At 29.9% G+C, this 24,956-nt stretch overlaps 4 protein-coding genes across 4 annotated transcripts; 2 read left to right on the top strand and 2 right to left on the bottom strand.

The window, feature by feature from the left end:
- Positions 1-453: 453 nt before the first annotated feature.
- Positions 454-9,864, top strand: LOC129915298 (facilitated trehalose transporter Tret1-like). The gene is made up of 5 exons (XM_055994786.1): positions 454-537; positions 619-777; positions 8,501-8,643; positions 8,708-8,816; positions 8,918-9,864. The coding sequence occupies exons 1-5, from the start codon at positions 483-485 to the stop codon at positions 9,826-9,828; spliced, it is 1,377 nt and encodes a 458-aa protein (XP_055850761.1). The 5' UTR covers positions 454-482; the 3' UTR covers positions 9,829-9,864.
- Positions 9,865-13,256: 3,392 nt separating this feature from the next.
- LOC129914977 (facilitated trehalose transporter Tret1-like) lies at positions 13,257-14,930 on the top strand. Its single transcript, XM_055994430.1, has 5 exons — positions 13,257-13,356; positions 13,413-13,571; positions 13,655-13,797; positions 13,850-13,958; positions 14,023-14,930. The coding sequence occupies exons 1-5, from the start codon at positions 13,311-13,313 to the stop codon at positions 14,928-14,930; spliced, it is 1,365 nt and encodes a 454-aa protein (XP_055850405.1). The 5' UTR covers positions 13,257-13,310.
- Positions 14,931-17,452: 2,522 nt separating this feature from the next.
- On the bottom strand, positions 17,453-19,017 carry LOC129915303 (facilitated trehalose transporter Tret1-like). Its single transcript, XM_055994790.1, has 4 exons — positions 18,881-19,017; positions 18,661-18,803; positions 18,490-18,598; positions 17,453-18,435 (listed from the first exon to the last, which is right to left on the bottom strand). Exons 1-4 carry the CDS (start codon positions 18,987-18,989, stop codon positions 17,528-17,530), a joined length of 1,269 nt encoding a protein of 422 aa, XP_055850765.1. The 5' UTR covers positions 18,990-19,017; the 3' UTR covers positions 17,453-17,527.
- Positions 19,018-21,765: 2,748 nt separating this feature from the next.
- On the bottom strand, positions 21,766-24,253 carry LOC129915302 (facilitated trehalose transporter Tret1-like). The gene is made up of 5 exons (XM_055994789.1): positions 24,144-24,253; positions 23,918-24,076; positions 22,894-23,036; positions 22,723-22,831; positions 21,766-22,667 (listed from the first exon to the last, which is right to left on the bottom strand). Exons 1-5 carry the CDS (start codon positions 24,187-24,189, stop codon positions 21,766-21,768), a joined length of 1,359 nt encoding a protein of 452 aa, XP_055850764.1. The 5' UTR covers positions 24,190-24,253.
- Positions 24,254-24,956: the final 703 nt, after the last annotated feature.

The following is a 24,956-nucleotide window of genomic DNA, read 5'->3' on the forward strand; positions in this document are numbered from 1 at the left end:
CATAAAAAGCTTTTACCATAAACCAAGAACGTTTGCTGAACGTGTTCTTCTTTAAATAATGCTTCTTATGTGTTCTGAAACCTAAAGTCAAAATACCTACTTAATACCTACTTATAACTGTCTTAAAAAAAGGTACTAACAACACAAATTGTAAATTGAAATAAAGTGTAAGCTCTGGTTAATGTATGTTACTATAGTGTTGTATGCTGGAGATTTCGAAATTTTTAATGCGAGCGGCGAATACGATCGGTGTCGGTGTCGTTATGATTATCATCAAAAAGATACTTCTACCTGTTATGTCAGTTAACAGTACATTCAGTTCGTCTTTACCATTCATTTGAGTTGCAACAAAAAAAAAATATGTTTAATATTTTTTTGTCGGTATTAAGCTAATTTTGCGTGTTATTTTTCTTTTGTTTACAAAAGTAAAATAAATAACAATTTATTATATCTGTCAAAAAATTTGGAATTTTACCTATAAAATGTTTACAAACGAACTTTTTGGAAAATATCGTGTTGTTTTAGTTGCAATATGTGGTGAGAATTTATTCAAGTCACACACTTGTGTAAATAATATAAAGAAAACAAAAACATTTTTTTTTTTTTTATTGATTCAAGTCAACATGATGAGTTTTACTATTGGCACTTATGTCGGTTGGACGTCACCTGTAATGCCAAAACTTAGAGACCAAACTGCAGATAGTCCATTGAATGTTGGTGTTACAGCTGCACAAGAAGGTTGGATTAGTTCGTTGACATCAATCGGAGCATTTGCTAGTAAGTTTGGTATAATAAATTATTTATTTGGCAGATAAATGTCAATTTTTTTGTGGAAGTATAAAAAAGTTATAAACTGGTTCTCCAAAAATAAAACTTAACAATGCAGATGAAGTGTATAGAGATTCGTTTAGATGATGAGCTTTTATAGGAATTTTGAGGTAAAGGTTACGTGTATGCTTTTGGGAGTGTTTATAAACAAAAGATTTGCGACTGTTGGCGGTGCGTGAATCGTTGCTTTAATCGTTAAAGAAATGTTAGACATGTTCCACATAGTTTTGTTAAAAAAAATTTAGTTTAATGTAGATATTTCATTTCGTTTAATATATTTCGACATTGCTGAAAAATTTATGATTTTTCAAACAACGTTTATAGCTGAGCTTTAAGGTTCATATGATTGTTAAATTTATTAAAACAATGTAAATATTGAAAGAGAAATAACATGTTTTTGTTGCTCAACATTAAAGCAATAAAAAAAAACTAATTATTTCGGGTATACAATTAGATAATAACACATTTGCTAGTTAACGGTCATAAACTATTATGATAGGAATTTTTTTGATTTTTCAGTGATAGTGATGACTCTTTTAATTTGTAGCTATATCTCCATCTACATTTATGTATGCATCACCTACCTATATATTTTCGTTTTTTTTTTTAAGTATAGTTATAATATAACCTAACGATTATAAAGAATGCAAAAAGTAAGTATTAGGATGAAAAATAAAGATACCTGCTAAATTTAACCAAACGACTAAGGTAATCTATTTCATACAAAATTTTCAATTATGTATACAAAAGCAGTTACTATTATAGTTACTATATTATATACATAGTTTTCATATATGTAGATCAAAAATACAATTTTGAAAAAAGATTTAGGTTTAGATTTAAAAAAATCAAGTTTTGAAAATAGGGTATTGAAATTTTGATTTTTGATGTTGATTAATATGTTTACTAGACTGATTAAAAAAAAAAAAATTTTTTTGTTCAAAGCATTGTTGAAAATATTGTTGGAAATGACGAAAAAAATACTGTTTCAGCCCTTAATGTTAATATTTAGTACCGCCGCACTGTTGTCCAAAATGACTTATCTCGTTGCAAAAATCATAACTTTTGAACGGATTGAGGTAGCGGTACAGTTTTTTTTTTTAATTTGAAGGAAATTTCCAGGGCTGTTACACCAATGAATTTCAAGAAAATTGTTTTACAGGGTGTTTAGGAATCATCGGCCGAAAACCGATTTTCTTAAAAAAAAAAATATTTAAATTAAAATTGGTATGCCATTTTGTAGAAATCACTAATTCACATCTAAAAAAAGTTCAGATTACACTTTTCCATGATATTACGATTATAGAGAATGCCAAAAAAGTTGGTCCCGGAAGTCCGTCTGTCTGTCTGTCTGTATAAGGATCTACATCCTAAACGGATGGACCGATTGACTTCAAATTTGGTATGTAGCATTTTTTGGAGACCCTCAAGAGGTGTTTTTGGAATTAATTTTTTTGGGCCAAAAATAACGGTACTTGTCATACACCAATTTCAGTAAAGCTGTAATTGCTCAAAAACGGCTCCAACGATTTTGTTTAAAAAATTCAAATGTAAGTTTGAAAACAAGGTCTATCTTCTAATGAAAAAAATTTTTTTGGAAAATCATTATTAACGGTACCTGCCATAGAACGGTTTTTTTTAAATCCGATATTCTCCGAAACGGCTTATTCGATTTCAACGAAACTTTTTTTGAAGAAGCACTTATATAACTCAAATATAAGCCAAAAATAAAATTTCAAAAAAAATAATTTTTGGATTTTTAAAAAAATTTTGAAATTTTTTTTTGAAAAATAAAATTTTCGAAAACGGGACATTGTATTTTTTTGAAATTTTGTTTTTAGATGTGGATTAGTGATTTCTACAAAATGGCATACCAATTTTAATTTAAACATTTTTTTTAAAGAAAATCTGTTCCTTCTGCCTTCATTTTTTTTCAAAGTACAAAATCTCGGCAGTGCGCAAGCATGCGCAGCTAAATATTTTTATTTTGAATCAACAATTGATTGGTACACATACCCTATTCGGCTTAATGAATGGAACCGAATGGATTTTTTACGGTACCTGCCATAAAACCGTTTTTTTTTTCAAATCCGATATTCTCCAAAACGGCTTATTCGATTTCAACGAAACTTTTTGTGAAGAAGCACTTATATAACTCAAATATAAGCCAAAAATAAAATTTCAAAAAAAATAATTTTTGGATTTTTAAAAAAATTTTGAAATTTTTTTTTGAAAAATAAAATTTTCGAAAACGGGACATTGTATTTTTTTGAAATTTTGTTTTTAAATGTGGATTAGTGATTTCTACAAAATGGCATACCAATTTTAATTTAAACTTTTTTTTTAAAGAAAATCTGTTTTTGGCCGATGATTCCGAAACACCCTGTGAAATAATTTTATTGAAATTCATTGGTATAACAGCCCTAGAAATGTCCTTCAAATAAAAAAAAAAATTGTACCGCTAACTCAATCCGTTCAAAAGTTATGATTTTTGCAACGAGATAAGTCATTTTGGACAACCGTGCGCCGCATCGCAAATTTCTATTTCCCATACGATTTGTATGCGAAAGATTGTGTATTTGTGTTTAGAATTTTTTATATTTTTAATGGTTCATCAAAAAGGCTAGATTTAATTCATTTCTTGTATAAAATTGAACGCTCTACAAAATTGCATTTATAAAATTTAAAAAAAAAACGGACGCGAAAAATTAATTAAAATAATTTTTAGTTGAATTTAGTTGAGAAAATCAAAAAAATTAATAAGAGCTTTTTTGTAGAGCGGACAATTTTATAAAAGAAAATGATTTTGTCAAGCCTTTTGGATAAACCATTCAAAAGATAAAAATTCTAAACACACACAAATACACAATCTTTCCCATACAAATCGTATGGGAAATAGAAATTTGCGATGCGGCGGTACTAAATGTTAGCATTTCGTTTTTACACAAATTTGTAAGAAACTACTTATGCTTTCTTCACAATGATTTTTGAAAGTGGTTGTTCTTTTATACGCTTTTTAGAACAGATAGCTTTTATTTTATATTATCAAAGTATCTTATCCACAAAAAAAAAGACATTGATTAAACAAATTCAAATCTTAGTTGTTCAATCTTTTGATAAAAAAGTTTTTTAACGAAAATCATCATTAACCTCCCATAGAACGTTTTTTTTTTTATTTTTAGGCTTTCTCTTTATGTAGGTAAAGGTACCTAAATTGAGATGAAAATCATCAAAAAGTTATTTTTCAGAAAAAAATTTTAAAAAAAATGAAAAATCAATTTTTTGAAACGGGACATTCGGTACTGCAATAGGAAATACAAACTTTGTAAATTTTCTGAAAAACAACTATTTTTTTCTTTGAGAAGCCGCCATTTTGTCAAAAATCTAAATTTTGACTATTCCTTCGTTCATTACCTGCATTCGTCTATCCTGAAAATGAATCTTTTGGTTTTTTTAATTTTAAGTGACTTGGATCAGAGATATCTTGCTCACCGCCAGACACCTATTTTTTGGAGGTCGTCTAGGAAATCTACTACAAAAATAACGGAACCCATTATTTTTTTAAATACGCAGCGAATTATTTTAATACATTAAATTTGCTTTATGGATATGTATTCTTTATGTTTATATAATTAAATGCCTCCTCACAAAAAAACCACAAAAAAGAAGGTTTTGTTTGCACTTACAACTAGATATAACCCCTTAAGTTATTCAATTTATTCCTTTTTAAAATTAATTACATTAAAGCTATACAATCAAGTATCTACGTCCGAGGAGTACATTGTATGTGCTCTATTAAATGTAATAAAGTTTTTTTTTTTTTAATATTACTTAATACCAGTCTACCAAGTCTTGAGTACCTACTCTTGAATAGATTGAAGGGCAATAAGGAACTTGATAAGCAACAACAACAAAATAACTACACCTACCTCACTTGATTAATTGTTGCTTTCCGAATATACCAATGCAAAGTGTAGTTAACGAAATATATTTTTTAGAATTGTTACCTCAACTTTTTTTTTTTTTTTTTTTTTTGAAAATTCCTGACATTCCTCTCATTTCACCCATCCATATTCTACACTTTTACAATTTCTGATCACCTACACCTTGTACATATATCTCGTTGATGACCAAGAAAAACTCCATTTGTTGTGGGAAAATTGAAACTGAAAGTTCCTTAATGCAATATAGGTATCCTAATTTTGCAGTAAGGAATACGTGCACTCACATAAGTTCATAAGCGAATCATGATCGCGTCATACCTAAGTTTTTGAAAATATTGATTTTTCGCATACCTAAAACTTTTGTTTATTTTGTGACTTTTGGTCCAAATGCAATTTGTCTCGTTAAACTGCGGATCAGTTGCAGTTATGCTCCAGTCAAAACGTCATTTAACCTTGCTCACAGAGGCACTGTCAGTTTTTATTTCATGGATCGATAGGGGTATATTTAAAAGGCTTAAACCCAATTTCTCAATACCTGATCATGATCATTCCTTTTTAGCGGAGTTATTCACAAAAACGCATTCTTTGTGATATTTTACTTGTAAACTAATATCTTTGCTCCAGATTGTCGTAGACCAAAAACTAAACATACATTCTGTTCCTTATAATATTTTCTATAGTTGTATGTAATTTCATTGCATTTGAGTGAGTAAATACAAAATGGCAGCCATTTAAAGTCAAATTCTTGTTGTTAAAAAACACATTTTTGTCATTATTTCGAAAAAAGCTTATATCATGATTGAGTTTTCTATCCTATTTTGTAGCCCTATTCATTTCGTGCATTTTAAAGAATTAATCAGCTCTTTATCATCAAAGATGTTTTAAGACAAGGTCTATCTTCTGATGAAAATTTTTGTTTGAAAATAATTATTAACGGTACCTGCCATAGAACCGTTTTTTAAATCCGATTTGCTCCGAAACTGCTTATTCGATTTCAACAAAACTTTTTGTGAAGAAGCATTTATATAACTTTAATATAAGCCAAAAATAAAATTTCGAAAAAAGTAATTTTTGGATTTTAAAAAAAATTTGAAAATTTTTTTTCAAAAATCCAATTTTCGAAAATGTTACATTGAATTTTTTGAAATTTTTTTTTAAGGTGTTGATTAGTGGTTTCTTCAAAATGCCAAACTAATTTTATTTTAAAACTTTTTTTCCAAAAATTATTTATAAAAATTTAGTTTTTTAAAAAACGGATCTAACGATTTTGATTTTATAAAAATGCACCTTAATATATCAAATAAAGCTGTATACTTTTTTTGGAGGGCAATTTGATTTTGTTTTATTTTTTCCCAAATTTCTATATAAAAAGTCTTAAAAATTTAAGCACTTGAACTCTAAGAGCAAGTTCGTGCCAGTGGCGTACGTTGAGTCGTCGGGGCCCCGGGGCAAGACTAAATTTTGGGGCCCCTTTCATATTTGGGGGCCCGTTTGATACAAAAAAAGTACGTATACGCCATACATTTTTTTTTGTATGGCTTATACATTTTTAGGTTTATTTTAATGTTTTAATATGTTCGTAATGCACTTTGCCTAAAATGATATATTTAGAGACCCCTATAATAATTTTTTTTTAGCTTAGAATTGATAGTTCTTGGGGCCTCTGTTCTGAAGTAATATGTACATTAGGGCGTTCGTTATTTAGGTTTTTTTTCGGGAATCAAGTTTCTAAGTGGAAAAACTGTTTCTAAATAATAAAAAAAAATCCTCTAATTTTTTCAGATTTTTATTTTGACACTAGATGGCGCCCCAAGAGGGTTAAAGTTTTTTAACATTTGAAATATGTATGGTATAGGTATTTTTTTAGATATAGACTTCAATCAAATTTTTTGATGAGGTCCTTGTCTACGTTAAACAACGTTTTCAAAAAGGTATATATCATTTTTCTAGGACCAAGGGTTTAGTCAGGGCATGCATGGCTTTTTTGTATGTTTTATGTTTTATTTAAACAAGCAAATGAGTAGCATGAAAAATAAAATAAAATCCAACAAAGCCATGCATGCCCTGACTAAACCCCTGGTCCTAGAAAAATGATCTATACCTTTTTGTTTAACGTAGACAAGGACCTCATCAAAAAATTTTGATTGAAGTCTATATCTAAAAAAATACCTATACCATACCTATTTCAAATGTTAAAAAACTTTAACCCTCTTGGGGCGCCATCTAGTGTCAAAATAAAAATCTGAAAAAATTAGAGGATTTTTTTTTATTATTTAGAAACAGTTTTTCCACTTAAGAACTTGATTCAAAAATAACGAACGCCCTAATGTACATGTACAATGTACATGTACATATTTGATTTTCCATCATCAAACATAATTTTTTTTTATTGTTGGGCCCCTGAAAAATTCATTTTGGGGCCCTCAAAATTAAATATTTAGCGGCCCCTAAAATAAAAATTTTTGAAGCTTAGAATTGATAGTTCTTGGGGCCTCTGTTCTGAAGTAATAAATACATATTTGAGTTTCCATCATCAGACATATTTTTTTTTATTTTGGGGCCCCTGAAAAACTAAAATTAAATATTAAGAGACCCCTAAAATAAAATTTTTTTAGCTTAGAATTGATAGTTCTTGGGGTCTCTGTTCTAAAGTAATGTGTACACATTTGATTTTCCATCATCAAACATAGTTTATTTCTTTTGGGGCCCCTGAAAAATAATTTTTGGGGCCTCAAAATTATCAAAATTAAGTGCTTAGAGGCCCCTAAAATATAATATAATCTGATGTAATATTCGGTGGCATTCCGTTTGTGCATTTAGTTTTGTGACCTGATGTATTTATGTTGGGGCAAAAAAAAACAATTTTTTTTAACTTAATTTTTTTTTTAAGAACTGAAGTAAAGGCATTTGGGGTCCCTGGCTTGAAGTTGTTTTTTGCTTTTTTGGGGCCCCTAATGTATTATTTGTGGTTGCAAAGATTTTTCAAGTAATATTTTTTGGGGCCCTAAGATAAAATTATAATTTTTCTTTTAAAAAAGCAGTTTATTTTCTTTTGGAGCCCCTGGAGTAACCTTTTTATCAAATCAATATATATTATGTGGCTACATTATACATTACACTGAATGACATAATTTGTCTCACTTGTGATTCAAACTCATTTTAATTTACTTCGTAACTCAATTTATGCTAACAGTTTCCTTCTCTGCATTGTCTTCAGTGGGGGCCCTAAGGTCGGTCGGGGGCCCCGGGGCGTCGCCCCGCTTGCCCCAAGGGAGTGTACGCCCCTGGTTCGTGCATTCAATTTCTAGATCTTTTAAACTATTTATTTTTTTTTTCATATCCAATGAAAAACCACAATATCATTAAATTGCTCTTTCCACTTATTTATATATTCAACATAAACTTTTGTACAATTATAGCGCTCTTGAAAGCCTTGAGTATATTTTTGAATAAATTGAAGCGCATCAATAAGGAAGTTGATGAGCAATCAGAAATGTGTATTACACACATACCTCTTTTGATTAGAAAAGTGTGTGTTTCGTTCAAACGTTCTATAAACACTATTGAAATAAATTATCAATTGACATTTAATTTTCTTTACAAAATCGTAACACACGACCTTTTTTTACCTTAAAAAGTGAATGTTTCTATAAAAAGGAAAAAAAAAACAATAGTACTCGATTACACAAGTTCAATTAAATATTTTTTCTTTGTAATTTTTCCCACAGGTTCACTTTTTGTTGGACAATTGGCAACCTATGTCGGACGGAAATGGACTCTTCTAGGTAGTGGATTTATCATTGCTGCCTCTTACCTATTTTTAATATTCGGAAAACATATTTGGTTCATTTATGTGGCACGTTTTCTCCAGGTAACTTCCACTCAAAGCTATTTTTTATTCAATTACAATAATATTTTACATCTCTCTCGTTCAGGGCTTTGGAGGAGGCGGTGGAGCAGCAATGGTTCCAATGTATGTTGGTGAAATATCCACCGATGATACCCGAGGAGCTTTAGGTTCTCTAATTACAATTTTCATTGTTGGTATGTTCAAGGTTGGTTTAAATAACAATCTCAGTCCTAAAAACTTTGTCTTACAATTTTTGTCAATCATTAATTTCTTTTTCTATTTAAAAAAAAAAAAGGTGGAATCCTCTTCACTTACATCATCGGTCCCTATGTGAATTACTTGTCACTTCAAATTTGTTGCATGGCTGTTGCAGTATCGTTCCTCGTAACATTTGTATTTATGCCCGAAAGTCCCTACTACTATGCAATCAAAGGACGAAAAACCGATGTTATCAAATCTCTCCAACTTCTACGGGGAAAGAACGCCCAAGATGTTGAAGATGAAATGTTGAAAATCCAAACAGAAGTCGACGAATCCATGGCAAACAAAAGTGGACTTATGGATCTTGCACGAAATAGCGTCTATCGGAAAAGTGCATTTATTGTAGTTGGTCTGCTAGTCTTCCAGCAAATGAGTGGTGCCACTGCTGTGACATTTAACAGTCAATCAATTTTTATCAATGCTGGTTCAACATTAGACCCGGCTGTTGCAACAATCATTCTTGGTGTAGTTCAGCTTGTATCGAATCTCATGACTCCATTTGTTATCGAACGCACTGGACGTAAGACTATTCTCTATGTTTCGGCAATTGGAATAGGAGTTGCTTTGATAGCCCTCGGAACGTTTTTTTACATTCAAGCCTTTAAAAATGCATCAAATATACTTTGGCTACCAGTACCGGCTCTAATAATGTTTAATGCTTTCTATGGTTTTGGATTTGGGCCAATTCCTTGGGCAATGATGGGTGAAATGCTTCCCTCGAATATCAAGCCAACTGTAACGTCAATAGCATGTTCATGTACTTGGGCAGTGACTTTTGTCGTAACACGTTGGTATCCAGAGATAAATGCTTTGGGTGCATATTATGCATTTTGGATGTTTGCAGGATTTGTTGGATTGGGAATTGTTTTTATAAAATTTGTTGTAATTGAAACAAAGGGATTGAGCTTGCAAATGATTCAAGAAAAATTAAAAGGCTCAACATGATTTAAATTAATTAATTGAAAACAAAGAGTTTATGGCTTTAATAAGTATTTTACTTGGAAAATCACGATGTATATGTTATACATGAATTAAATAATTTTTTAGACTAAGTTTTGTTAATAAGAAAGAAAAATATGAATAAATAAAAAAAAACAAAATTTTATACTAATTTTATGATACAGTAGATACTCAAGATTTTTGTTGTGCAAGAACTTCTCAAACCTGAACTAATAAAAAATGAAATGAATGACTGGATCGCATGAACATAGTATTAGGGTTCATTGAGCTAAAATTTTTGATAGTTTTTATATAAAAATTTAAAAAAATTATATGAAAAAAAAATAAATTACGTTTTTGAAAAAAAAAAATAACGTGTGAAATCAAATTGAGCTTTAAAAAAAATTTTAATTTTTTGAAAAAAAAAAACAAAAAAATAGTTAAATAAATCTGGTAGGTTTCCTAATTGTTAGAAATTACCAATCAATTAAAAACCAATTTAAAACCAAAATCTCAAAAAATTTAATCACCCGTTTTCGAAGATTTGATTTTTCAAAAAAAAAAAAAAAAAAAAATTATGATTTCCGAAAAAAAAACTTTCTTGAAATGACTTTGCCTTGAATTTTTGGTCCAAACAAATTAATTCCAAAAACCCCTCTGGAGAATCTCCAAAAAATACTACATATACCAAGTTTGATGCTAATCGGCCCATATCGATCCTTATACAGACTGACAGATGGACGGACTTCCGGGACACTTTTTTTGGCATTCTATATCATCGTAATGTCATGTCCAATTGTTATCTCAACCTTTTTTTATACGAATGCATAACTTGATCGCAAGTAAAATTTATTATTTAACACACAGCTTGTCATTTTGATTATAAACTAGAGATACGAATTCAAACTCCCTTTTAAAAGCAGAGTGTTTTTTAAATTATCGCCCAGATTCAAATGGACCCACCTGTGATGATAAATCGCTTATTATAAACTTATTTTGAACAAAAGTGGAGAAATTTCTTATAACAACTCCACTTTTAAAAAAATGTCGCACGTCACTTTTGACTCGCGTCACTTTAAAAAAATGACGTGTATCATTTGGGTTGGGGTCAAAATTCTGCCGGGGTCAAAATTCTTTTGTCAAAATTCTGCTTTACAAAATTCTGCTTTCAAAATTCTGCTTTTCAAAATTCTGTTTTTCAAAATTCTGTTTTTCAAAATTCTGCTTTTCATAATTCTGTTTTTCAAAATTCTGCAAAAAATTAAAAAAGGGTTTAGAAAATGATAAAAAGCGCGCGCTTTTTAACATTTTAAAAACCCTTTTTTAATTTTTTGCAAAATTCTGTAAAATTCTTCTTGAAAAATGATCTACTTGTTTGATTACTTACCTACATAATTTGTTATTCTTTGAATGCATATTAATTTTTGTTCTTTAAATGAATAAATTTGAAAATATTAAGAAAAGATTTTTAATACTTAAAATTTCCGAAAATAATTCAAATTTTTTTAGTTTATCAAATAAAGATGAATATTCAAAAATTTGAACAAGAAAAGGAATATTTTGTATCAAACAACATCGGTTCCAATAAGTTATAGATTTTATTTGAAAGAAAGTCAGTCTATGCATTTAAAAAAATATTTGCGACACTTAAAACAAAAAAAATTAATAAAATACCAATGTTGAATTACATTAATGAGGTGTATTTTTCTTTAGTATAAAAAAAAACAGAATTGGCAGAATTTTTTTGATATAATGTTAGCAGAATTTTAAAAAGCAGAATTTTGAAAAGCAGAATAGAAAAAAAGCAGAATTTTGAAAAACAGAATTTTCGTTAAAAAGGAGAATTTTGAAGCCAGAATTTTGACCCGAGCCCGTATCATTTTTCTAAAGTGATTCGCGTTTTTTTGCAAAAGTGATTGGTGTCATTTTTTAAACGGTTATTGCACATTGTAGTTATTTATTGGAAATTTAAATTCCGCGGTCACTGTGGTGTATGAGTAAAATTTTTAATTAGTTCTTATTGGCAAAAAATAATCTTAGTTTTTATCAAAATTAACACAACGATTGTAGAAAAAAAAGAAGTGGTTTTTAGGCGTGTGAAGGTAAATAGGATTAGCTAAAGCTGTAAGGACGTCCGGAGAAAGTATTTGAAAAAAAGGATGAAAAGTTCTGCGCAAGTTTGTACAGGACATTATTACTCTTATCTTCTTTATCACCTGGACGTATGAATTCGAGAGAGAGTCTTGACAACACAAGAAGCACAAAAGAGTACACTTCTCAATTCATTCTTTGATTAACATTCAATTGGTATTTCATTTCTGGCTTCATGTCAAATCTTAATTCCTTCTATTCTTTCTTGATTCTTATCTTATCTGGCATCCCACTTGCACCTTTTTAAAACCTCCTCTCTCTTACGGGAAGGCATTCTGCTGTATTGAAAAACCGCCGAAAATCTTTTAGTGGAGTAACTAAAGTAAATTATTAGTGAACCGGCCGAACAACCTGATTTTGATGATTTTTTTTTTTCATACGTCGGTAATTTAAATACTTTAACCTCTATAGGTTAAAAATTGCCGATATTGCCGTAGTTTTTTAAAAAATTAAAATTAATTTGTTTTTAACAAAACCATTTTTTTTTTTTTGCTTAAATTACATAAATTTAATGATACCAAAAGATTATCTAGGTAATTATCTAAGTAATTTAAATATAAAGAAGTAAGGGAAAGTCTTCCATCATTAAAGCGATAAATGCAATTTTCTCACAAACTTACTTCAAACACAAAAAAATATTTTGAACAGAACGGCAACACCTACAATATTTAAAAAAACATTTTCAAAAAGCTCATTTCTAACTGTAATATTTAAATCTACTTACTTTATTGAAGAGTTTTTGAAAAAATGGTCCTCAAACTCAGAATTTTTAATTACTGACGTTTGAAAAAAAAAAAATCATCTATCGGAGCTGTTCGGCCGGTTTCCCTAATATTGAAATATTTTAAGCTTTAGTTACTACACTATTTGTCTGCTACATTTAAGATATTTCTATTCTTTGAATGTTTTCGTATGTCTGCGAAAGTTAAAACTGTTTTAATGTGTATAATAAAGAATATTTTTTCGGCCTTTACTAAAAATCTAATGTTATTCTAAACTTATTTTTGTATCTTTCTTTTTTTTTAAGATTACATCGTTTTTACATGATGCATATTAAAGGTTCAATGTTTGATTTAACTTATCTGTTAATTTCTAATGAATTTGCTTTTTAGTCAGATGTAGTGATTAGCCAAAGCATTAATCTACAAAATGAAGAGGTTCCTCTTGGGTTTGTCCAAAAGTAAGATAAGATTGATAAGATGTATGTGGGGTAGTTTTAAGGAATAAGAAAATGAATCATTTAGTTTATTTAAAATGACAGAAATGTGAGCACTGTCGTGGAGAAACGAATTAAAAAAAATTAAATAAATATCCCCGCATGCTGAAAAAGATCATAAATGGATCAAATCAAAACATACCGAATGTTTATTGCGTGTGGTTTGGGTAAGTTAAAAATTGTAGTTTTTGACTAAAATAAATTCATGGAAAATTTTCAAAAGCTAACTTGGGATATTTAATACTTGGAATTTGTATTGCGTGGACATCACCTATGACCCCAAGGCTGAGAGAACACACTGATGATAGCCCATTGACTGATAAAATTAGTGATTCTCAAGACGGTTGGATAAGTTCACTTTTGTCTGTCGGTGCTATAATTGGTAAATTTTTTTTTTGTTTAACAGAAGTGAATGTGAATTATAAACAATCGAATGAAATATTAATAATTGACTTTCTATTAAAGGTTGTCCTATTGCCGGACCACTGTATGATAGAATTGGACGAAAATGGACACTCCTATCAAGCTCGTTTCTATTTGCTGCTTCATTTGTTCTGCTGATATTAGGCAACAATATTTGGTTTATATACGTAGCTCGAGTATTACAGGTTAAATTGTTTAAGCTTCCCGAAGAAAAAATTTATAGAAATGAACTTACAGGGAATAGGATGTGGACTTGTTAATACTACTTCACCAATATACAATGCTGAAACGGCCACTGACAACCTACGAGGAGCTATCGGAAGTCTCATGACAATTCTTATGATTGGTAAGCTTGAAATTACTGACAATTTTGGATCAATAAAAACTAACTGATATCTTTTTTTGTTAAGGTGGAATTCTTTTTGTCTACTGTATTGGTCCTTATGTGCGTTACGTCACGTTACAGTGGTTCTGCTTGGCTACTCCGATTATCTTCTTTGTGACATTCATTTTTATGCCTGAGTCACCATACTATTATGCACTTAAAAACCAGAGTCAAAAAGGCATAAAATCACTTCAGTTCCTACGAGGTCAATCTCCGAAGACAGCTGAAGAAGAAATGTCAAGAATTCAGAAAGCAGTAGATGAAGATATGTCAAATAAGGGCAACATCAGTGAGATATTAAAAAATCGTGCCTACAAGAAGGCGTTTGTCATTTGCATTGGTCTGCTAACATTCCAACAGTTTAGTGGCACAACAGCAGTGACTTTCAATAGTCAATCAATTTTTACCAGTGCTCAATCGAACTTGGATCCTGCTATTGCCACAATCATAATGGGTTTAGTACAACTTGTTGCCAATTTGATCACTCCATTTGTAGTTGATCGTGCTGGCCGAAAGATAATTCTTATGATTGCAGCTTTGGGAATGTGTTTGTCTCTAGCTGCACTGGGGACATTCTTTTATATTCAAAAATTTGGCGATGCCTCGAATATTCTGTGGATACCCATTCCAGCTCTTTCAATTTTCTATGCCATGTATGCATTTGGATTTGGACCAATTCCATCAATCATAATGGGAGAAATTCTTCCATCAAATATTAAATCAACAGTATCATCATCTGCAACAACATTTCACTGGGTGGCACAATTTATGGTGACTCGTTGGTATCCAGAATTAAATGCTTTAGGTTCATATATAGCTTTTTGGATGTTTGGAGGATTTTGTGCGGCAGCTTTTTTCTTTGTTCATTTTGTTGTAGTAGAAACCAAAGGACTGAGTTTACAAAGGATTCAAGAGAAACTGTATGCTGCTTAATTTTATTCTTTTTTTTTTAGTTTGTCTTTGTATGTTTATTGTAAGGAAACTTTTATTTATCTCATACTTTAATAAATTATTGAATCAAAATATTTTCATTTAAAGGAACGTTTACTCTTTTTTCAGTTTAGTTACGGAGGATTAATCCTTGACAATTGACCATTTTCTATAATAGAACGGTGTGACACCTGTAAGCTTGGTACCCAGAGGTGAGTAATATTGTGGTTTGAGTGACAAATTCCTAACGGCACTGCCAAAGGGGGCACATTCCAAAAATCAGTAACTACCGATGCGAATTTTTCTGATGCTAAATGCCAATATGACCAAATCGGGTTGGAATTTGGATGGCAATTCTGTTCTTCATTTCATAATTTTCAGCTTTAAGTAAAGGGGATAGAATAATTCTTTTTGGCGTACGCTCTATCCTTACTGTACAACAGGCCCTTTCTTTTCTTCTTTTATTTGATCTTTAAGACAAGAATATTTGTAATTTTCTTATACAAATGAAAAATGCTGTTCTAAAAGAATTAATAGATTTATCAAATTAAATTAAAATTATCGATCCGTCTTAAATAAAACTAGTTTCGAAAAACTTTAAATTAACAAATAAAAAAAAGGTATATTTTATTAAAAATGTTGCTGTGTACCAAAACCCATCGGGTTTTTTAGTTAAACTATTTTCAAAGATTTAAATAGATATGTATGCTCTTGTAACCCGATTTATTTTCTTCAAAGAGCTTAAAAAGGCATTTAAAGTACCAAAAAAACCGTATTTTTAAAGGTTGGTTTGTTGTTTTGAATTGAAAAACTTTAACGTTTTGTTGTTTTTGGCAACCCTATAACGCTTTATATGCTCCAGTTTCATTTTTTTAGATACTACTTTTAACTTTTTGAAGTGAAAACTTCTTTAGTATCGTAGTGATTTGAAACAAGATGAAACGAAAAAGTGACACGAAAAATCAATTGATCATAACTTTTTTGTTTTAAAAGATAAATGGATGAAATTTAAACAGTAGATCAAATTAGCAAGATATATTCTTATAGGGGCTTAAACGTTCTACAAAAAATTCCTTGGAATGAAATTGATTGCTTTAACCGTTTAGAAGATATTCGTATCCAAATCGCAATACATACGGGTCATAGGAAAACTATTGAAATCAGTGAGCATTGGTTTGGATACGAATATCTTCTAAACGGTTAAAGCAATCAATTTCATTCCAAGGAATTTTTTGTAGAACTTTTAAGCTCCTACAAGAATATATCTTGCTAATTTGAAAATAATGAAGTTTCAGTGAATTAGAAATTTTTTAAAAATATAAAATGTTTTTATATTTTTTTTTAACTTTGACCTCGAATATCTTTAGAATGGTTAGATTTATGAAAAAAATTAATAAGACCTTTTTTGTGGAGCAATCAATTTTCAACAAGAATATGTCTTGCGCGTTTGATCATTATAATTTTTCAATTTGTTACAAAATTAAGAACAAAAAATAAATTTTTAAAGATTTTCTCTATTTTTGGACCTCAAATATCTATTCAACGGTTAGATGAACGAAAAAAGTATATAAGGCCTTTTTTGTAGAGCGTTCAATTTCCTACAAGAATATGAAAAGAAATTTGCTAAAAAGTCAATTAATAAAAAAATTAATTTTTTTTTAGTAGAAGCTTGATGTAAAAATGGAAAATTGCAAAGCGGAGGACCTTCCCATTAATATAAAGAGCTCATATTTGGTGTGTATATTCTAGAAGGGTCTAGCAATCGATTTTTCGGAGTACCAATTCAAAAAATAAGAATTGCGATTTTTTTGACCCACCCTAATAGACATGGTTGATATAAATATTTTGAGCTGAAACAATAAGCTTTCAGATTGTATAAAATTTATTGTACATTTATTGAACATTTTTATATGACTACTATCAGCTCTTTTGTGTCCAAATACGCTTTTACTGACTCATTATTGCTTTTATATTAACAAATACTTTTATGGTAATAATTTTCAGTTTTATAATTAATTATGGTTCTTTTTTAATTGAAGTTCTTTTTTTTTCTGAAGACACCTGGCAACCCTTTGTCTCAATTTGACTTCTATCAACTTTTGTATTAATTTTCTGCATACCTTATGGCGTTTGATTTTAGTCGCTAGTTCTAAGGTATCCGACTATTATACAGCAAGTAAACAAAACAATACCAATTTGCGAGAATTTGTAGCCGAGAATGTAATTTTTCAAGAAGTCTTCAAGCTCTTCACGGAATTGGTTTAATCAATTGTTTCGAACTGTGAAATGACTTGCAAAAAAAAACCGATTAAATCGTACTGAAAAATAAGCACGATAATATGGGTTATTTTTCCCCGACTACTTGAAGTCTTTAATCCTAAAAGTTTGTTATGATGGTATTAATGTATGTAGCTAACTTTTAAACTTAATATCGTAGTTTGACAAATGAGGTATCGTTGAAAAGTTCTTGCCCACTAGGTTTTGGGTTGTATTCATAAGAATTTTACCAATTTTTGAGTCAATAATTTATTAATGAAGTGCATTAAAATAGTTTCCTTACATAAAAAAATAATATTAAAGATAAACTTAAAACATAAAAATCAAGCTGAATGTAATTTTTCCTGAATTCTCTGCAAACTAAGTCCTTTTGTTTCCACCACAACAAATAGAACAAAAAAGAAAGCTGCCGCACAAAAGCCTCCAAATAACCAAAAAGCTATGTAAGAACCTAAAGCATTTAGTTCTGGATACCAACGAGTTACGATAAATGTTGTTATCCAATTGAATGTAGTTGCAGAAGATGAAACTGTTGACTTAATATTCAATGGAAGAATTTCTCCCATAATTATAGATGGAATTGGCCCAAATCCAAGTGCATACATGGCATAGAAAACGGTTAAAGCTGGAATGGGAATCCATAAAATGCTTGAGGGATCACTAAATTCTTGAATGTAAAAGAATGTTCCCAAGGCAACTAAGGATAAACACATTCCCAAAGCTGAGATCATAAGAATTATTTTTCGTCCAGCACGATCGACAACCAAAGGAGTGATTAAATTGGCAACAAGTTGTACTAGACCCATAATTATTGTGGCAATAGCAGGATCCAATTTTGATTCAGCACTGGTAAAAATTGAATGACTATTGAAAGTCACTGCTGTTGTGCCACTAAACTGTTGGAATGTTAGCAGACCAATGCAAATGACAAACGCCTTCTTGTAGGCACGATTTTTGAATATTTCACTGATGTTGCCTTTATTTGACATATCTCCATCTACTGCTTTTTGAATTCTTGACATTTCTTCTTCAGCTGTTTTCGGAGACTGACCTCGTAGGAACTGAAGTGATTTTATACCTTTTTGACTTTGTTTTTTAAGTGCATAAAAGTATGGTGACTCAGGCATAAAAATGAATGTCACAAAGAAGATAATCGGAGTAGCCAAGCAGAACCACTGTAACGTAAGGTAACGAACATATGGACCAATGCAGTAAACGAACAAAATACCACCTGAATAAAAAAAGGTTTGCAAATAACCAAGATTTTTCGATGTTTCAAGCTTACCAATCATAAGAATTGTCATAAGACTTCCCATAGCCCCTCTTAGGTTATCGGTGGAAGTTTCAGCAATATACGTTGGTGTAGTTGTAGCAACAAGTCCCCCGCCCATTCCCTGTGAATTCAGATCTTTTTATCTACTTTTTACTTAGTTTTGAAAAGTTCAAACAATTTCACCTGCAAAACACGAGCTGCGTATATAAACCAAATATTTTTCCCCAGTATCAGCAGAATAAACGAAGCAGCAAATAGAAACGAACTTGATAGGAGTGTCCATTTTCGCCCGATTCGGTTATACAGTGGCCCAGCAATGGTACAAGCTGTAAAATAAGTCAATAATTGATAATTCATTTGATCGTTTACAATTTACATTCACTTCTGTTAAAAATAAACTTACTAATTATAGCACCGACAGGCAAAAGAGAACTTATCCATCCGTCTTGAGAATCACTTATTTTATCAGTCAATGGGCTATCATCTGTATGGTCTCGCAGTCTTGGAGTCATGGGTGATGTCCATGCAACGCATATACCATGTATAAAATATCCCAGATTAGCTTTGGAGATCTTCTATTAGTTACTGATATTCCAAATTTTCAATTTTGAACTCTTACCAAAAGCACACACAATAAACATTCGGTATGTTTTAATTTGATCCATTTTTGGGTTTTCTTAGTAGCAGAAGAAAATTTAAAAAATTGGTTAAATTCCGATGGCGGGAAATAATTTTAAGTCTATCTCAAAGCTGATTCTCCTACACAACACTCACATTTCTGTAATTTTAAGCAAACTAAAAGTTTTGTTTTCTCATTTGCAAAACTATCCACTCAACTCTGTTATCAATAAATATTTTTTGGAAGTAATCTAAAAGTAGCAACTTTTAATATCAAAGATTAGTAGTTATACTAATCAGCTTTTAGCAAATTTGTGTCAAATATTTAGATAAAGATTATGTTAAGCAATCCATTAGTTTAAGAAAAAACATAATATACCTAATACAATTCTTAAGGAGAAATAAAATGAAATTTGCCACAATTCGAGAATTTTAAAATTATTATTACACTGGGCTGCAATTGTTTTGTTTTATATGAAGTTTTATGAACTTTTCCTAAGGTTTGAAATGAATGTTGAACTCGAACCCGAAGTCAAAAATTGGATCGTTTTCGAGATATTTATGAAAGAATTATTTAAATATTAAAAGAATATAAAAACCAGAAGAAGAGTGCCATTTTATTTGTTGTATAACAAAAGAATTAGAACAAAAATTAAAAATCGTTAGAACCGTTTTTTACTTGCTCTATAGGGGAAGTATTGGTTTCGTGTAGAAAAAAAAATCGAGGTTTTAATCAAAACCCACATTACGATGATGGAGTAGATCAAAAAAGTGGTTTTCGTCATGCCGTCCGTCGGTCTGTGCGTGTGTGCGTCTGTGCGTCCATCTGTACATCGAGCTAGGGCCTAAACGGATGGATGGATTTGCTTGAAACTTGGTACAGATGATTTTTACGTAATTCCCTAGACCAATTTGTTTTATTTTTTCAATATCTCCATTCTAACGCATACCTCCCATATAACGTTTTCGAGGTATTGCAAATTTCTCGAAAACGGCTCTAACGATTTCGATAAAATTTGGTGTGCGGAATACTCTTATTGATTCTAACAAAACTGCGTTTTTAGTTTTTCTCAAAAAATGCGGAGAACGGAAATATGGCGTTGCCGTTTTTCAAAAATTGACATATTTTTTAAGTTCATATATTTCATCAAAGCATTATATTTAAAATTTACAGAGATCAATAAGTATAAAATGTTAAAAAAAAAAAAACATTTTGAAAAAAAAAAAATTTTTAGGTAATTTAATTTTTAAACTTTTGATTTTTTTTTGATTTTTTTTTGATTTTTTTTCTACAAAATCTTAAATTTCCAATAGATATTTAAGATAAAGATACTGTGAACTACAAGAGCAAGTACGTGCGACCCAGTCGTGCATTTTATTTTTTAAGGAGTTTAATCTTATAAGAATGTTCCAAATTTTTTTTTTGAAAAAAATTGATATGTCATTAAAAATAGAACATTGATCAACACACAAAAACAAATTTTCAAAAAATTGCATTGATGCGTTTATAAAAAACTGATATTAAAAAAAATTTAAACTTTTTCTAAAAATGCAAAAATGATTTTTTTTTGAATTAACATTACCTACAGTTATTCAAACATTTTTTTTATAGAAAAACTTTCATTAAAATCAGTTGTCGTTTACATGATAGTTCAATTTTTTTTTATCGACTTCCAAAAAGGAGGAGGTATTCAATTCGTCTGTATTTTTTTTTTTTTTTTTTTTTTTATGTTTGTTACCGCATAACTGCACTGCACTGAGTGAACCAATTTTGATAATTCTTTTTGTATTGGATAGCTGGTGGCTGCAGTGTGGTCCCATTTCAATTTCGTTCATTTTTTGATATAGGAACTATTTTAAAAACCATAAAACCCAGTTTTGATCCATGGAAGTCGGTTTTGTTTTTTGCTAAAAATGATTATTATTTTAAATGTACGACTACAAGATTAAAAATTCTGTCGTAGTTTTTAATACAACCTTTGGAATCATGCCTTTTTCAAAACAAAATTATCAGTTTCTAATAATTTTTTTTATTAATTTCAAATACCTATTAAAATATAAGAAAAATTGACTTAAAAACTAATTCCTTTGCACCTAAATCATAAATGGTTAATCTAGTTAAGAATTAAAATTAAAAATATTCGTATTCTTTTTTTTAATACAAGAAAATCAAATTTTAATCAAAGTGTATTAAAAACGCAAACGAAAATTGAAGCCATTTAAAAAAAAAGATTTGGGTTATCGCTACCTGAAAAAGTTTTTGCTTTTTTTTTTGAAAAAGTACCTATATAAAACTATTTTGGTTGAGAAAAATGCATTTGGTAACCTTTTTTCTGATAAAAAAATTAAAATATAAATCTGAAATTCCACTATTTTGAGGGCGTTTTGTGTTTTTTCGAAGTAAAATGTATGAATTACTGACAAAATTTGATCGGCAATAAGGTTTTACTTCACATAGTTTGTGAATTTCCGAAATTCAAAAGTATGTAAAAATCACTATAAATAATAATAAATTAATAAATATTACTAAGTTTTTACTAAAACTTAACAAGTCCTTTATTATATCTGACTTATATTAAAACATTAAATTCGAGAGAGATGATACAAATAATTTTATAATTTTCCATTTAATACAAAATAAAACTATATTTTTTTCTTGAAACACAAATTTTAGCTTAATTTCTCTTGTATTTCTTGCAAACTGAGTCCTTTGGTTTCGATAACAACAAAAAGAACAAAAATAAAAGCCAAACCACATAATCCTCCAAACGTCCAAAATGCATAATACAATTCAGCATTGAATTCTGGAATAAAACGTATCAATACAAAAGTTATTATCCAACCAACTGTAGTGGAAAACGATGAAACAGTTGCTTTAATATTCGATGGTAGAACTTCACTCATAACCACCCAAGGCAAAGGACTAAATCCAATTGCATACATTCCACTAAAAAGCATTAGAGCAGGAATAGGAATCAAACGATATACTGATGAATCTTCAAGAGAACTTTCAATGTAAAAGAATGTTCCCATTACGATCAGTGTCAAGCACATTCCTATCGCTGATATCATAAGGATCATCTTGCGACCAAGTCGTTCGATAATTAATGGAGTTATTAGATTTGCCACTATTTGACCCAAAACTGAAACTACTGATGCAACGCCAGGATTCAAGGGTGATTTGGCAGCCATGAAAATAGATTCAATGTTGTAGGTTACCGCATCGATACCGGAGAGTTGCTGGAATGCCATTAAACCGACACAAATAAAGAACGCTCTTCGGTTTGGTTTGTTTCGTAAAATTTGGGGTAAGGTACCCTTTTGAGACATATCAGCATCAACTGCTGACTGAATCTGTCTGATCTCATCTTCAATATCCTTGGGACACTTACACCGAAGAAATGCCAATGATTTGACAGCTGCTGATTTTCTTCTTTTCATTGCATAAAAATAGGGTGTTTCCGGCATGAAGAAAAATATTAAAAAGAATATAATTGGTATAGTAAGACAGGAGTACTGAACTTGGTTGTAAGTCATGAATATTCCAATCCCGTACACGAAGAGAGTTCCACCTGAAATGTAATCAAGGATTTAATCGATTTGCGCAAATAAGAAAATAATACCTACTCAACATGAAAAGTGTCATCAGTGATGCTATAGGTCCACGGTTTGTGTCAGTTGTTATTTCAGAGACGTATATTGGCATTACGGTACAAGTTAGCCCTACACCGATTCCCTAAAAAAGATATTGGAAACGCGTAACTGGAGTTATTAGTTGAAATGCTTATAGTTGCTTACCTGCAAGCCACGTGCAACATAAAGGAACCAAATTGTATTTGCTTGTAGAAATAGGAAATATGCAACTGCATATGAAAAGGCACTGAATAGTAAAGCCCATTTTCTGCCGACTCTATTTGCCAGTGGTCCAGCCAAGGGACACCCTAAAAAATTTAAAGAGAATAATAAAATAAAAGTATCACTTATCATACTTATCATAACTATCATACGATAAGTACTTATGATATCTATCATACTTATCTTACTTATCATACTTATCATACTAATCATACTTATCATACTTATCATACTTATCAAACTTATCATAATTATCATAATTATCATTCTTATCATAATTATCATAATTATCATATACTTATCATACTTCTCATACTAATCATACTTATCGTACTTATCATATCTATCATACTTATCTTACTTATTATACTTATCATACTAATCATACTTATCATACTTATCATACTTATCAAACTTATCATAATTATCATTCTTATCATACTTATCATACTTATAATACTTATCATACTTATTATAATTATCATTCTTATCATACTTATCATATACTTATCATACTTAGCATACTTATCATATTTATCATACTAACCATACTTATCATACTAATCAAACTTATCATACTTATCATACTTATCATACTTGTCATACTTATCATACTTATCATAACTATCATTCTTATCATACTTATAATACTTATCATACTTAGCATACTTATCATAATTATCATACTCATCATACTTATCATAATTATCATTCTTATCATACTTATCATACTTATAATACTTATCATACTTAGCATACTTATCATACATATCATACCTCTCATATTTTTCACTTATCTTACTTATCATACTTATCATACTAATCCAACTTATCATAATTATCATACTTATTATACTTATCAAACTTAACATACTTATCAAACTTATCATAATTATCACTCTTATCATACTTATCATTTATCATTTATTATGTCTTATATCACTTATCACTTATCATTGCAACTCACCAATCAAAGCTCCAATTGCAATAGAAGAACTTATCCAACCTTCCTCCATACGTCCTACCCCAAACTTCAATGGACTATCAGCTGTAGCATCTCGAAGCCTCGGCATCATCGGCGATGTCCATCCCGTACATGTTCCAAGTGCAAAATAAGCTAAATTCGCTAAAAGCCAATAATGGTTCGAAAATTATAGTGAAACAGTTATAAATTGGTTTTTAAGACTTTCCACTTAGACTGGCTAGGTAAACATTTTTATGTGTTTTGTTTTGTTCCATTTTTTAACACCTTCATCGAATGTTTGTGACTCTCGACTGAATATATAAAAGGTGAGTTTATCATCAAAAAATCCAATTTAGTCTCTCAAATTAAAAAAAAAAAAGATTAAAGAAAAAATTGTTTGGAATATACGTAACAATGAAACAGCACTTAATGTGCTCTAATAATCTAATTAGTGACACTTAACAAGCCACAAAAACAACAACATTTTCTTTAATAAAAAATTAATTTGATAAAACGTACATAAAAATCTATCTTATCTTAACATGATGGCAGTATTTTTTTTTTTTTTTTACATGCTGTTATTGGCTATGTTAATATCATCGCTTCTCACCACATTTCTCAAATATAGATCATAAATTACTATCAAGCTATTGAACATCTAAGAGTATAAAATAGTTATTAACTCTTTCTAAGCATGTTTTTGACTTTGATAACAACGATGAATACATTTTTTTAAAGATAAAATGTTCGTGATTTGGTGTATCAACTCTTTAATAGTCAGGCCATAATTGGCAATGTTCTTATCAAATTATACCTTAAACATTTCCTTTCCGTTAGTAATAAAAATTGAGTTACTTGGTTAAGACAGCCCTGATTTATTAATTGCAATAACAATAACAATCCGTAAAAGAGAGTGTTTCCTCTTTTTAATAAATCGCTACATTAAAAAATTCAAATAACTTTTTTCTTAAAGTATGGAATTTATTTTTCTTTTATTCATGTTAAAGCACATTCAATTTTATTAAATATAGCTTAATAAGTT

This window comes from Episyrphus balteatus, chromosome 3 (assembly GCF_945859705.1).
Source record: "Episyrphus balteatus chromosome 3, idEpiBalt1.1, whole genome shotgun sequence".
Taxonomy (NCBI): Eukaryota; Metazoa; Arthropoda; class Insecta; order Diptera; family Syrphidae; genus Episyrphus; species Episyrphus balteatus.

Excerpts from the sequence above, each read along its gene's own strand:
- LOC129915298 (XM_055994786.1), top strand. The coding sequence starts at position 483 with ATGTTTACAAACGAACTTTTTGGAAAATATCGTGTTGTTTTAGTTGCA. Across the intron at positions 778-8,500 it reads ATCAATCGGAGCATTTGCTA|GTTCACTTTTTGTTGGACAA; the intron begins GTAAGTTTGGTA and ends TTTTTCCCACAG. Across the intron at positions 8,817-8,917 it reads AATTACAATTTTCATTGTTG|GTGGAATCCTCTTCACTTAC; the intron begins GTATGTTCAAGG and ends AAAAAAAAAAAG.
- LOC129914977 (XM_055994430.1), top strand. The coding sequence starts at position 13,311 with ATGGATCAAATCAAAACATACCGAATGTTTATTGCGTGTGGTTTGG. Across the intron at positions 13,357-13,412 it reads GTTTATTGCGTGTGGTTTGG|CTAACTTGGGATATTTAATA; the intron begins GTAAGTTAAAAA and ends AATTTTCAAAAG. Across the intron at positions 13,798-13,849 it reads ACGTAGCTCGAGTATTACAG|GGAATAGGATGTGGACTTGT; the intron begins GTTAAATTGTTT and ends ATGAACTTACAG.
- LOC129915303 (XM_055994790.1), bottom strand. The coding sequence starts at position 18,989 with ATGACTCCAAGACTGCGAGACCATACAGATGATAGCCCATTGACTGAT. Across the intron at positions 18,599-18,660 it reads ACGCAGCTCGTGTTTTGCAG|GGAATGGGCGGGGGACTTGT; the intron begins GTGAAATTGTTT and ends CTGAATTCACAG. Across the intron at positions 18,436-18,489 it reads TATGACAATTCTTATGATTG|GTGGTATTTTGTTCGTTTAC; the intron begins GTAAGCTTGAAA and ends TTTTTTATTCAG.
- LOC129915302 (XM_055994789.1), bottom strand. The coding sequence starts at position 24,189 with ATGGAACAAAACAAAACACATAAAAATGTTTACCTAGCCAGTCTAA. Across the intron at positions 23,037-23,917 it reads TGCAATTGGAGCTTTGATTG|GGTGTCCCTTGGCTGGACCA; the intron begins GTGAGTTGCAAT and ends TAAATTTTTTAG. Across the intron at positions 22,668-22,722 it reads GATGACACTTTTCATGTTGA|GTGGAACTCTCTTCGTGTAC; the intron begins GTAGGTATTATT and ends ATTACATTTCAG.